This window comes from Hippoglossus stenolepis, chromosome 3 (genome assembly GCF_022539355.2).
Source record: "Hippoglossus stenolepis isolate QCI-W04-F060 chromosome 3, HSTE1.2, whole genome shotgun sequence".
Classification (NCBI taxonomy): domain Eukaryota; kingdom Metazoa; phylum Chordata; class Actinopteri; order Pleuronectiformes; family Pleuronectidae; genus Hippoglossus; species Hippoglossus stenolepis.
Window position 1 is genome coordinate 12533032 of NC_061485.1, and position 14349 is coordinate 12547380.

At 43.6% G+C, this 14349-nt stretch overlaps 1 protein-coding gene across 5 annotated transcripts in view; it reads left to right on the forward strand.

Moving 5' to 3' along the window:
* Positions 1 to 14349, forward strand: part of kaznb (kazrin, periplakin interacting protein b) — a 108952-nt gene that overhangs the window by 42458 nt on the left and 52145 nt on the right. For 4 of the 5 annotated variants that reach the window (XR_004694839.2, XM_035149983.2, XM_035150028.2 and 1 more), the window contains exon 4: positions 2463 to 2670. Coding sequence is in view for 4 of the 5 variants with exons in the window: in XM_035149983.2 (XP_035005874.1) it covers positions 2463 to 2670 (208 nt within the window). In the remaining variant the exon portion in view is untranslated. Of the gene's footprint in view, positions 1 to 1953; positions 2671 to 14349 lie in introns of those variants that run through there. The other variant, XM_035149991.2, reaches the window with a different exon arrangement.

Consider the following 14349-nt stretch of genomic DNA (forward strand, 5'->3'; position numbering starts at 1 on the left):
TCTTTCCTGTCTTCATTCAAAACTGCGGTCTTTCATTTTGAGAGCATTATTTCTTCATTTCATGGTTAGATTTTGTTTTGCTTTCCCCATAAAAACCTGTCATCTCTCTCAAACAGTCCATGCTCCCGGGGCTCCTGTTACCAAAAACTATGGGCTTTTTAACTTTGTAGAACTTTTACATTCACAAAAAAAAACTATGTACCACTCTAGAGGAAAGAATAACAGAAAAAGCAAAAGATGTCTCCTTTAAAGGTTGAATGTGTAGAATTTAGTGACATGTAGTGGTTAACTGCCGTGTTGCAGCTGAACACCCCTCACCTCACCCTCCCCTTCCAGTGGTCATAAAAACTCAAAAGGTGTTAAGTTGGTCCAGTTTGGTCTACTGAAAAAAACAGGGCGTACTCCGTAGAGAGGACCCGCTCGTGATGTTAATATAAATTATTTTACTATAAAAGGCCCATTCTAGAGTAAAGAAAACAACAATTGCTACAATTTAGATGAAACACAATAGTAAAAACATCACTGGGATAATTTTTCTGCCAATAGATCTCTTTCACCTGAATCTTACACACTGAACCTTTAACAAAACTATTTATCTTTGTTGTGGACAGTATATGTTTATTTTGTAGCTCTGGCAATAAATATTGTAATGAAGTTAATATTCAGATTCTGATGAAATATGAGAAAGCATTTATAATCACCAGCTCAAAGTGTGTTTTTAGGTCCCGACACTTCAAGATACAAATTAAAGCAAAAAATCATAAAAAAAAAAAAAACTGATATTAAAGTAGCCCCTAAATATTATATATATTGTCATAATCTTCACCCCTGACCGTACAGAGTGGAGGAGCTGAAGTTGCCCATTTGAGGCCACACTCCTGGATCTCTCTGATCTTCACAGATGATCTGTAGCTGCCACAAAGACAGGATGCAGTGAGCTAACTACTGGTACAACCACCAAATTGTGTGTTTCATTCGCTCGTCAGTCTTGTGAGCTTGCTGGGCCATCTTTGTTTGTCTCTATCTGCCATTGTGTGAATACCAATGAGCGTGTAGCTGTTATCACCCGGGCTGCGGATGACAGAATCTGAGTGATGTATCACTCACATACCTCAGTTTCTTGCCAGAGACAGGATGTGTTTTCTTACTTGGGAAATGAAATGTCAAATGCAGATTCAATGTTGTGATGGCTCAGCACTATCATTTTAAGATTGGATGAAGGGAAGAAGGCCAGGCCCCCAAGTCTCTAACCTTTTGAGTGTGAAATGGCATTTTACAGCTGCGCAGATAAGAATTAACGGCAATGTTTATTGTTTGCGTGGCCTCTCGTCCAACTGTTGTGAAGCTCTGTGTTCTTGCCACCGCTCAATTGTAATTCTCCGGGCCTCTCCTCTTTGTGTTTAACCTATTAGAGCTCTGCGCCTCTGTCCTCTGCTAAGTTTGCTCTCGGAGTTGAAATGTTTTCCCCTTGGGCGCCTTGAGCCAGCCCCCCTTCCCCTTCCAGTGATGTGGGGGTGAGCTTTCCCAGGACAAAGAGATGAATATATATAATGGAATGAAAAAAAAAGAGAAGGTGGGGGGGGGGTGGGAGAGACAAAAAGACAGCGGGTGTGTGAGTGAGAGGGAGGAAGGGAGAGTGGGAGCGGGAGTGAAAAGATACAGAGGGTTTGACAAGTGCTTGTCAGAGGGTTTAACACTGTCACCGAGCTCTGAGCGCAGGGACATCGGGGAAAGAAGAAGTAGAAAGAAACAATCTGTACTTTTCCTCCTATTACAGACTCCGGTTTCTAACTCATTACAGACTCTATAGTGTGTGGGATACACAGCTGTAGTTAGAGAGTTGCTGGAGAGCAGCTCAGTCCAACTGCGTCCCCCCCTCCACCTCTCCCCTGGTCCTCCAGCACATGGTACAGTCCATTTAAAAGGCTGCATGTCATCTCAGTGTGTGCTGGGTCCTCTCTGAGAGCAGCTGCTCACAGCACATTCTCCTCGGCGGGAGCACTCACTTTCCCCTCCGCCTGCTGGGCTGCATCTCTTTTCCTCCTCTGTCCTGTTTCTCTCTCTCTCTCTCTCTCTCTCTCTCTCTCTCTCTCTCTCTCTCTCTCTGCTCTCTTTGCATTTGCTCTTCCTCTTTTTCTCCTCTTTCTCTCCTTTGCCCTGCACACACACACTAGCACATGCTTCCACTGAGTGTGTGGTGCTCGGCCACACAGATGTTCTTTAGACAGTAACAGGTAGACATCATCTCTGTGCTGCTCAGCGGAGGACAGGAGAGGGACTGGCGTCTTGGCTTATTCTTCTCTGTATATGTGCAAAGTAAACTGTGAGAGAGGAAGCCCAGGTGGAGGAGGAAGAGGAGGACGACAGGAGAGGGGGATAACTGGAGGAGAGAGGGGTCTTGGCTTCACCCCGTCTAATGCTCCACTTGACACCATGCTGCTCTGTGTGGATTTGGTCCTCAGGGGAAAATCCTTAAAATGATGGAAGACAACAAACAGCTGGCACAGAGGATTGATGGGGCCATCCAGTCTGCCAGTCAGGAAGTGACCAACCTCCGCTCCGAGCTCTCGGCCACCAGCCGCAGACTGGCAGAGCTGGGTGCCAGCAGCCCCCCTGCTCTGGAGAACCACCACCAGCACAACCACCACGATGACAGCCTCCATTACCGTGGTGAGTGTCACACATGTGCACGTGGACATGAATGTGTGTGAGAGTGAGAACATGAACATGTGCGACTGGCTTGGGAACAACAGTGGGGGAAATATTGGGGGAATGTGCAGCAGGGTGGCTAAGATCATTCCTCCTTTAGTCCGCTGACTTATTTCCCCCTAAACTCCCGAGCAGAGGGACAGTGGAAAAGGCAGTGGATCGAGAGGGAAAAAAGAACTGAGTTCTCTTATTAGACGGGAGGGGTTGGGGTTAGAGAGCGTGGGCCAGAGCCTGTCCGGGTTTTGTTTCCCAGGCAGCAGCTGGGCTCCTCTGGGGCTGCAATCCCTCCACTCTGGCTCCTTCTCAGCTCGCTCCCCTGAATCTGGCAAGGAGTCTTAAACAGCGCTTCAGGTCCAGAACTGCGTGCCAACATCTCTGATCGGGGCTGGCGACACCATGGCACCGTTATGTAGTGGTTGAAAAAAGATGTGATGCTTTAAACCTGTGAATGATTTAAGTGGGAGTTTGCAGGGTACTGCTCACTGTGGCCTTGTTGGCTCAGAATGATTTGTTCTGGCTTCACGCCGCGCTCTCTAATATCTCACTTGTTGCTTTCAGTAAGAACATGAAAAAGTACTCCTTAATAGTTGCTGCATGTCTAATGATGTTTCTTGGCACTTTTTTAATCTTTAGTTCATGTTTGTGTAAGACGTCACATCTTTTTAAGCTACATTTATGTATTCTATACGTCTTGGAATTAGTAATGATTAGTTGTGTGTATTTTGATTGGAGCGACAGGAAACGGGGGCGTATTTGACCGTTGCCCTGTCATGTAAACTGAACATCAAAAATCCCTGCTTGTGCTCACATCAAATTCCTGAGCAACTAATTAGTCGTGACAAATTTAAAGCTTTCGACAAATACAGGATGATATGCCAGATTCAACTTTTACGGAACCCTTGACTCGCTGAAATCGTGAACATGCCACAGAAAGAACAAACCCTGATGGTGCAGGTCTTTTTCGCCCCGAGGTGCCTGTGTTCTGCATTTGACTTGGATAAGTTTAGAAGCTGGGGGGTTATCGAGATCATGCCCTGCCAAGCAGTTCACTGTCTGTATATATTCAATGACTCCCAATGACTCCCTGTGTCGGGCATATGGAGTTCAGCGGCTTGTGATTCCTCTTGTCCGTTGCTGGTGCTCGAAGCTGAGGACGGATCTGTGTGAAATGAGGCTTAAGAGTGATGATGTACTTGTTTTCTAAGATATAATGAGTAACAGATCTTCAATAGAATGTGTAAAAACGATGATGTTGTATGTTTTGTTACCCTGTAATTATACGAAATGTCATATGTGCTTTATAACTCCTTGGAGCAAACAACAAAGGAAAAACACACCGCTAGCCACTTAGCCAGTTAGCTAGTTAGCCTTCCATTGTCTGCATTGGTCACTCGTAATGCATAACAATTGTTCATTGCTCTTTGCTACGTAATGTGAATGAAACTTTAAGACATGAACTCACCTGTGAACACTGCCTTAGTTGTGGTGAAGACACAACTCCCATGATCCCACGCTGCTTCACGACGTCATCAAAGGCCTGTTTTGATCGAGAGACCCCTAAGCTTTGTCTTAATTCAGTGGTCGCATCCTTCCGAGGACCCGGTCTACGCAGCCGACTTCAGCTGCATCCTCCTACGGCCGAGTAGACCGGGTCGGTCAGTCCGATATGAGGTGGTCTGGTCTTCCTATTTCATCTCCAGCTTGTCCCGCCCTTACAGCCATCAGCTAACAAAAGAGCTACAGCAGAAAAAGTTCTTCGGTTGATCAAAAACGTTGAAAAGATGTGGACCGTTAGCTGTTCGGTTGACTACTTATATATAATTAAATTCTTCGGAGGTTTTTGCCTTGATTTTTGCTGCCATTACCTCTTTGAAAAACAGTCCCTCACTAAATCACAATGAATCATGGGATATGTTGGGCAGCGAAGGAGCCACCGGGTGGAGCCTCCGTTGCTCGAGGGTGGAAGGACACATTGGTCGCCCGCATTTGGAGGAGCCTTTGAATTGGTACAGTCTAGTTCGCTCCGCTGTGATGGAATTGGTCTACAAATGCAGCTTCCGAAGGATGCAGCCCCCGAATTGAGACACAAAGCTAGAGACCGAAGTTATATATTTTACGTTAAACTATGCCGTATGTATGCACCATGGAGGCTGTGTTCATCCTGCATTATTTCGTAATGTTAGTTATGCATCAGCTTTCATAACATGCGGTTAAAGGGCAACACATGGTGTCACAGCAGTGCGATCAGGGTTAACTCAGCTTGCAGATTATAAATTTTGAATCAGTGATCCTGCTTGACAATCTCCGAGGTGGTGAGGAATCAGAAAGACGTGGGAGTTTATTAGGCAGGCAGGGTTTCATAAAAAGTGAAGTTGCATCCTGGGAAATTTAGTAATTTTTGAGCCTGAAGCATACAAGATAATAAAAGTCAGGATATCCGAGCTTTTGCTGCTTCGATGCTGATCATTCGAGAGCTAAGCCTGGTTTAAGTTATTTGCTGGATAAGTTATGTCAACAGAACGGCCAAGTAGCCTTTTTTCTGCACAGGGTTTGAGTCAGTCAGAACATGGCTTTTAGTCCTCACAGTTGGAATAACTTAATAATAAAATAACTCTGCAGTGACGTCTCCGCTGTGTCCACCCTGCTCGCTTTCTGTCTCTGTTTCGCTCCTGCAGCGTTAACAGGCAGCCTGACATTCCCACATTCCTGAATGTCAGGGCAGTGATGTCATACTTCCTGTTCCCAGAGGCCAGGCCAGCAGTCAGGTGACGGTTAAAGCCAAACACAGCTTCACACACACCGTCCCCCACCTCCCTCCTTTGCTTCAAACCAAACAAACTTAATGCGGCTGAGCCTTCACCTCTCCTGCATAAAGAGGGATGAGCCAGAGAACTGCTTAGCTTTAAGGATGTTTTCTCCAGATTTCGAAGTTTAGGATGATTCGTTTGGGAAGATCTCTCGTGTGAGGCAGTTTAGTGTGTGACGAGCCAGCGTCAGCGTCCAGTGGCTTAGAGAGATTAAATGTTCTTTAGGTGTGTATCCCTCTCCAGGCCTCGCTGTTTGTTAGTCAATTTGTTGGCTCTGCCCTGTGCAGAATCAAAGCTGCTGCACAGACAAGCTTTTTCCATTTTTTCTTTTTTTTCAAACATGCAGGACCTGCCTACCAGTAAATATTGTATATTATATTGTGCCAAAATGTCACAAACGTTTCTGCTGTTTCACCTCCCTGTGGAGCTTCAATAACATCTCTGACAGATGTCCAATAAGACTGTAAACATGGCAACAGAAGCTGCTGTCGGCCTCAGAGTCTGTTCTTGTTGCTAAACTAATCACAAGGAACAAGAGATTAAATCACGCAACTTTTTGACTCTGCACGCTGCACCAGGATTAACTTGACTCTTCACATTTTGCCTTTTTTAAACTTTTGTACTTTTTTTTTTTCTTCCAAGCAAATATCTTTATGACTCAAAGATTTATTTTCTATGTTTCATATTCACTTTATAGTTGAGTCAATGGAAAGCTCTGTGGCTCACAGTTACAACCCTGCCTCCTTCTATTCAGGCCATTGACAGTAATGCATTCATTGCCGGGGTGATGACACCCCTCTATTATTGGCTCTTTCTCTCGACATACTTAACGACAATCTGAATTATGAGGAGGGAAACATATCAAGCTTTCGTTCAATTCGTCTGAAGGAACAGTAGCTTCAGGAAAAATATTTTGTCCTCCATAATCAATGGGAGCGAACCTCGCAGGGGTTTTCATTATTTATACTCTTGGTAGATCAGTGCCCGGCTGTCGGCTGGAGAGAAAGTGCTCATCACGGACTCAAGGGATTCTGCCAATACTAATCCATAAACCTTTCTAAGACACAACCATAAGTCAGCTGTTAGTGACTCATGCAGCACAGGGAGTATGGAGGACTCCTGCCGGCTTTAAACAAGGAGACTGATGTAGTTGACACAAAGTGTGAAAGCAGTGATGTATATGTATTACATTTATTATTTCTCAACTGTCCATGAGCATCATGATCAGCCACAGTCGATATCCATAGCCAAATTAACGTGTTTAAGGTTAGACCCATATCAACGTAAAGGAAGATGAGTTGTGGATGTCCAGCTTTGGTACAGACAATGCTTAGAATTGAGTCAGTAGCACAAAAGTATGATTTGAAAATAACTGATTCATCAACAGAAAACCAAAGATAAAACTTAGTGAGAGGTGAACTACAACTCTCAAGTGAGAAAAATCCGAGCTGAGCAGAACGTCAAAGTCTTTTTTATCTATCAGTGAGTGAAAGCTAAAGGTTATGCTTTGCATGAACATGACAAAACATTCTGCAGTTTGGATAAATTTGGCAACCAAATGGTTTGATTGGGTTTAAAATGCATCACTCTGAACGAGAGGGGCACAAGCACACTGTGAATGCTAAAAAAAACACTTAAAAAACCCCTCATTAAAACCATTATTGGTTCAAATCTAACCATAGACGGAATAAATAAATTGAGAAGGTTTAAAAGTCACAGACTCAGGCCGGGCAGTGAGGGCTTTAGTTTTTATAAAAATTATCTGTGACCTCCATGGCCTCTCCCTCGGCTGTTAAATTAAAAAAGACAAGGCTTGTTAAGATGACAATTTATAATAAATACCAATAGATCACAGCAATAATGCATAATATGAAATTCATAAAAGGAGAGGCCGGTTTAGAGTGAACCCTGGCTGTTCTGCATAGTGATTATTTTCTGTTTCTTCTTGTTGGTCAAGTATTAACAACTATCCACCAATGCACAGAAAAGATATGATTTCTTAGGAATAATTTCAAACGCCCATACTTTGGCTCTACTGCTGAGAAACGATCTCGGAGTCATTCTGCGGTATCAAAGTGGGTTTAGCCCATGAAAAATTAAAAGCTTTTCAACATACTCAGAACTCAAAGTGCCTTGGAGTTTTCTGTCATGTTTGTTATACTCATGGACTATGAATCAGAGGAGGACCATTGTTTGTTTGGCCTTTTAAGAAGACACATTTGCCTTTTTCTTATGCATAGCTGCTCTTTTTTTGGGTCCTTTTAAATGTTTGTACAGACTGATGAGGAATGCTGACAATATCATAAAAGCCAACATTCAAATGTGAATTTGATAAAGAAAAAAAACCTTCCAGAACCAGCAGCTCCTCCAACTAAACTATTCTATTATATCTGCTCTCGGCAGTATACGCTAGAATACACGCAGTCAAGGATAGAGGAAGATAAAGCCGCTGAAACCTTTAAGGACATTCTCCAAACTGTTCGGCTTGCTGTAAAACAGTGTTGATTAAGTATTCTCAGTGATTATCTTATCTCCCAATAGCTGCACTGCCTCTAATGCTCTGTACTTTAGAGTAATTGTAGGGAAGAATCATCTCCCCATCTGGCCTGAGTTTGTCGGAGGCCTCGAGTCTCTCATTACTTCATCGTGCACATGAGCGGCGCTGGGAACAGAGCGCCAAAGTACAGGGGCAAAATCCCACCCACTTCAGCTCTTTTTCTCTCTCTCTCTCTCTCTCTCTCTCTCTCTCTCTCTCTCTCTCTCTGTAACACTCTCCAGAGACCACCCGCGTTCCCGTTCGCTCTTCACATGCAGAGAAAGTATGCGGCGCGCTCTAACCTTCCCCCTGTATCCACCACTGTCCAAATACCTCACCCCCTCCCCTCCCAATATTCCCTGCCTGGCCTCCCTCAGCCACGCCCTGTCTGTGGTCAATGCAGCATGAGAGGAACTGTGTCCAAACAATAGCTAAGAGAGAGGGAGCCCCTTACCCCTCCAACATTTCTCCCTCTCTCTTCCTCTTCCTCACCCACTTCCTCCAGTAGAAAAACTAATCATGGCACAGCCAGCACTCCCGGGGCCTCCCATACCATGTGAAGACACCGGTGGTGGTGGGCGGGAGGTTTTACTTCTCTTAGACCGGATAGTTAGATCTAAAGAGCTCATTCCTCTTAAATGACAATAAACTAATGGCGTACAGTATTCCCATTCATTTATGACATTCGTATCTCATTAATATCTTGGAACACCGCAGACATACAATTTAGATGAACAGAGTTAATGTAATCACTATATGAAGCATATAATTACATTAATATATATAGAGGATAGTTGGAAAAAAAGAGCATTGTATCAAGGAAATAAAAACTCTCACAACAAAAGCAAAACCAACCAAAATGGATTTGACAGATCTATACAGTATAGGAAATAATATAATATAATTCAATGCATCTTTATTTGAGTATTTGCAATTTACTTACCTCATGGTTAAGCTTCTTTTTCATTAAGTGTTTAGTATTATTATTTTTGTGTGTATCTGCACTTAATAGCCGAGGGCTTAGAAGTACTTACTGGCACATTGGCAGCTTTTGCTCTACAGTGGTTGGTAATGACCTTAAATAAATAATGACTCTGTGGTTATTTGTTTTGCTTTTTAATGGAATGCAAGCCCCAGTAATGAACTGTCAGAGCTGCACAGGCTGTCAGAGAGACCAGAGGCCCTGTGGACTCTGAGTTTCCACTCCTGAGCTTTGCTGCAGGGAGAAACAGCCGGACGGCACATATTCGCTTTCATGACCATACAGGGGCACAGGAAGCCGCGCCGTATTGTTTCAAAAGCTCCGAAATTCTTCAGAGTTTGTGGTTCACCGGGAGGGCATTGTGATTTCATGTTGCAGCATCCAGGGGCAGAGGGGACAGATGACAACTAACCTCTTCCTTTAGCTCTGTTGGGCGAGGTGACAGAAGTGCTGCCCTGCACACCAGCTGGTGAGAGCATTCCTTTGTCTGGGTTTGGTTTGCAGATGGCCGCAGTGCCCTCGCCATGCGGCACCTGATGTGAACCGCCACCTTAGAGAGACCCGGGGCCTACGGAAAACAAAAGCATGCAGTGAAGCAGAACCAGAAAAGGGAGTTGCGAGAAGGATGCCAGCTCTAAGACAGGTTACATCTCCAACAGACATTCCTCTGCAATTAAATCTGCGAGGCCAACTTCATCTGAAAGAAACTTCACAGAGTGAGTCAGTGAACGCCAATTCAAGGAGAACCGGGGAGCGCTTTAACCGTGACACTAAGCAGTGAATTACTCTCCGGTATGACACACTGTCTCTGAGATGATATTATTCCTATCAGTGTGACTGATATGTCTCCGTATGCTAATGAGATTCATGAAAGCCAAAGTGCTCACTTAACTATTTCCTTCCCACCGGCTCACGACAGTCTTTGTTTCCCAGTTGGTTTTTGATGAAGACGACATTTAATATGGATTTCCTGTGTGTAGGTCACGACTCGGGTTAAGAGCACATTATGAGGACGGCTGTTATTGGCTGGGGAGTGGAGGGAGAGGAGAAAATTAACGAGGATATTTCTCCCCGTTATCGCGTCTCCTATGATACTTTTCTCCCCCATTTCCCTCTCACGGCCCATCATCATAACTTTGCATGCAGCAAGTATTCTATAGTTTTTTCATCAGAGGAGCAAATGGACTGTAGCCAGTGACAGAAAAAGAACTCTACGGAGGGTATCCTGTATTTATCACCACCATATGTGGAAGATTCATGTTGTGGACTGAGTGAAGTATTTCTTCCGAGTTGTGTTTTATGGACCTGCTGCGTATTTAATTTGCATCGTGTGCTTCTAGAGAGGATCCTGGAATCTGTTGGTCCAGATGGGGAAACCTGTCGTTCCTCACTGGTACAAAACACAGTGAGCTGGGATGGAGCTATGCTGAGTTCTGGGTGAAGACTGTATATAAAGATGGACGACATGTCTTCACTTCCTTTTTGTTGTACTAAACTAAAGGTTAAATATCCTGGACACAGGTGCTGCCATCTTGCACTTTTAATGTCATTTGGAGTCCGTGCAGTAGTGAATGGCTGTGGAGTCACATGGCCGACCAATCACCAGACAGTCTTAGCTGTCATTCATTATATTTCACCCCGTTAAAAGCCAAAATACCCTGGACACGAATTCCGCCATATTCTGCCAATTACATTTGCAAAAGCGATCATGGATGGAGCTGCGGGATTGAGGTCCCATCAATACTCCAATCGCAAGTCAATCATGACATTTCACCCTGTTTTTATAGCATCAAATAGCTGTATGAACACTTGAACATACGTCAGTCTGATAAGAACCACCTAAAATGACAGAGACCATCTTTGAGAAGAGGATTTATGACCTATACTGCAGCCAGTCACCAGGGGGTCGTCAAGCTGATTTGGCTTCACTTAAGGGGATCTGTCACGTCGTCCATCTTTATACAGTTTATTGGGTGAAGCCTGACACCTGCAGAAGCATCTTCTATTCTCCCGCTGTATTCTCATTGTCTCCATTGATGACACTCAGTGGAGAAATGAGAGAAAAAGATTCACTGTACATGTGCCCCGATACAAGAAATGAGCTCTGATTCTCTCATGTGTGATGTTTCAAGCCTGCGTGTTGTGGTGCCCGCCTCGCAACAGGAGGTGCAGAAAACAATTTGACTCTAAGCACCTAAACTCCCTGGTCTCCCCCCATGCCGCCGCTCCATACATCTAATCCTCTGTTTTCACCTTAAATCATCCAAATCCCCGTTGAGTCTAAACTTCAAACAAGTGCAACACTCAGAGAGAGCGAGAGAGACGAGGAGACAGACGGCGAGGAAGACGAAGCCTGGTTGCCTTCACTACAGTCTCAGCTCATCCTATTTAAATGCCTCATTGCTTTAGCAGTGGAGATTTTTTTTCCTTGCTGCTGGTACATATTGTTGCCTTGGCAGATGAGAATGGACCAGACATGAGGGAAAATGAGTTCTGAGGAAGTACAGCCCCCCCACCCCACCCCCCCACCCCTACCCCCCACCTCTCTCTCTGTATCCAGGGGACGTAAAGCGTGACATTCCAGCAGAGCAGAGGATAAGCAGAACACTTCATCTGGTTTCACGCAGGCCTCGCACAAGATTGATGGGCTGAAGGCAGAACATCGGGGTGATACTGTGCACTTTTATACATCCACACAATTCATTAATGGCAAAGTAGAAACATCCTAACGGTTAGACTAGAGGACGGTCAGAGGAAGGTCAAACCTTGGCTTAAGTCCTGTGTTGCTGAGCCACAGTACATTCACGTATAGTGTCTCAAGTCCCTGCTGTGTCCTCTTCTATGCTCCCCACGTACACTGCAGCATTTAGGTCATCCATAGACTGTGAAAGAGATGGACGATTCTTCTCCGCCTCCTCCCACAATCCAGAAATTTTGCCAAAATATCCCCTCCATGAATACTGCCATCTTTCTCTGAAAACGTGATTGAGAGCCCAAGTCTGCAGAGTAGTGATCGGAAGATGACGTTGGTGTATTGAGGTCCCGTCCATACACACGCTTGACCAATCGGGCATCAATCTCACCTGCCAATCAAGGCGTCCCAGCCTGCTTGTATAGCATCAAATAACTAATTCACCAGTTATAAGAACACTTGAACAAACGTAATTGGGATGAGTACAGAATCCATCTTTGAGAAAAATATATTGAATGTGTCCCATCTACTAACATGGAGAAGGCGGGATTTATGATCAATACTGCGAGCAGCCACCAGGGGGCGATTGAAATGCTTTCTTGTTACTTTCAGGAAGCTGTGATTTAGTCAATTAATCACCTGAAAAAATAAGTATGACTGGTTAGATGTTTAAATACAACCTAACCGTTTCTAGCTTTCAAGGACGAACATATTTTCTGGTTTGTTAAATTATAAGATTTAATTAAAAAAGATCTTGTGGTTTTGGACTATTGGTTGGACAAAAGCAAATTAAGGTTTTGGGAAATTGCTGCAGAAACAAAAACAAGACTAACCAATAATTAAATTAAAAAGTCTGTTGCTACCATATGTCAGTGTAAAACCGTTATGCTTGCACATAGTATTCATGGTTAATTTTCCATGTTGTATCTCCACACTCCAGACTGTAACAGATGGCTCAGACTGCAGCAGTTTTCTTTTTAGTGGTATTCCACCGAACTCTGCTACTCAGGTTGTTTCCAATCACGCCAAAATTAATTAAATCAGTATTTGAATTCATAATCAGGCAAAACGTGGGTTTCACAAATAAGGTAACGTCCTAAAAACAAGCTCGACATTAAAGTCAGAAAGTGTCTCACTTATCTGGCTCTCTCTGGAGTGAAGCTTTTGAGCCAATATTTAACCAAAACAGGAACTTAACATTGTTTTAATTTCATTTGTTTTTAGCGGAACTAAACGTGATTCATTTTAGGCGAAAATAAATCTCAGTAAGTCGATGCATCATCATCAGCTCCCCAGCTCCCGCTGAATTGTCGACATTGAGCATTAAAGTGGGCTCCATCCCTGAATTATTTTTGGTCTGCAGCCTGAAGGCATTAGAGCTGAAATCATGCCTCTCTGTTTTCTCCTGCTGAGGGGCTTCTACACAAATATTTAGCAGGTCACCAATTACTGTACACAGTGTGCTCAGGCGTATGTACACACACACAAACACACGCCGCCTCTGTTGAGAAGGCTGTGTATATACATTCCTGTAAATGTGTTTATTGTTCAAAATAACTGTCTGGCTAAAACTTTACCTTAGACCAGATGTCCTCCACCAGTATCCCAGGAGACAAGGCCGTGTGCATTGGGAGATGCATGTGTGTACATTCCTATTTTAAAAAGAAGTATCAGCGCCTCTCAAAGTTATTCACAGCTGTCAGATCAATGTAAGGGAGACTGCTATCTGTTTCTAAAATGTTTTTATTTAAAACTGTATTTTTCTCCAGAATGCACTGATTAAATACACTAATGTTTGATACACCTGTATTTTCAATACAAAAAAACATCTTCACCATCCTGCTCATCTTGTGAAAGTTAAATATGATTCCAAATTATCCAAGTATGCCCAGGCTATGTGTAACCTAATATGAATAGGCTACTTATCATATTTACTCCTGGCATTAAAAGGCGTTTTTGGTCGACCATATGAAAGTACAGGTGTGTGAGAACGGATTGTGATCTTATTTGCCAAACCACATTTTGACCACATTCCACACAAACATAAAGGCAATCCTCTCCTTATTCCACTTTTAGATAGAATGATGAAAAGCTCAAGACAAAATAAAGTCGGTCTAGAACCACTGTCCTTCTATAAATCTAACATTTATGAAAGATATCAAATTAATATCTGCTGAAACTGTATGGTCGTTTGACGGTTGCTGTTTTTGCATCAAATTATATTGAGAGGTGGACCCCACTCTGTGCTTTTACATATAAACTAGTGCAGTGCCGGTTCTAAACCAGTTTGGAATGGGCTGTTTGTTTGATCTGTGGTGATGCTGGTTGCAGCTTTCCTTTCTGAAACTGTAAAAGTGACCTGCAGTAGCTGAGCTGTGACCGGCTGCTTGGACTCAGTCCACAGAAACATGAAGCTGCACAAACGTTCTCAAGATATTTACATATAGACCGATTGCTGGAATTATTAGACAGATGAGCAGGACAGAACATTAGAAACACCATTCAAAACGGACCCACACCATTCCTCGTCTGTAGTGCAGGCTGTTGGTTAAAGATTTCTAATCTCCAAACCCAAACTTATGTAACAACTAATGTAGTTCTCTCAGAGGCAAGGAGCACATTG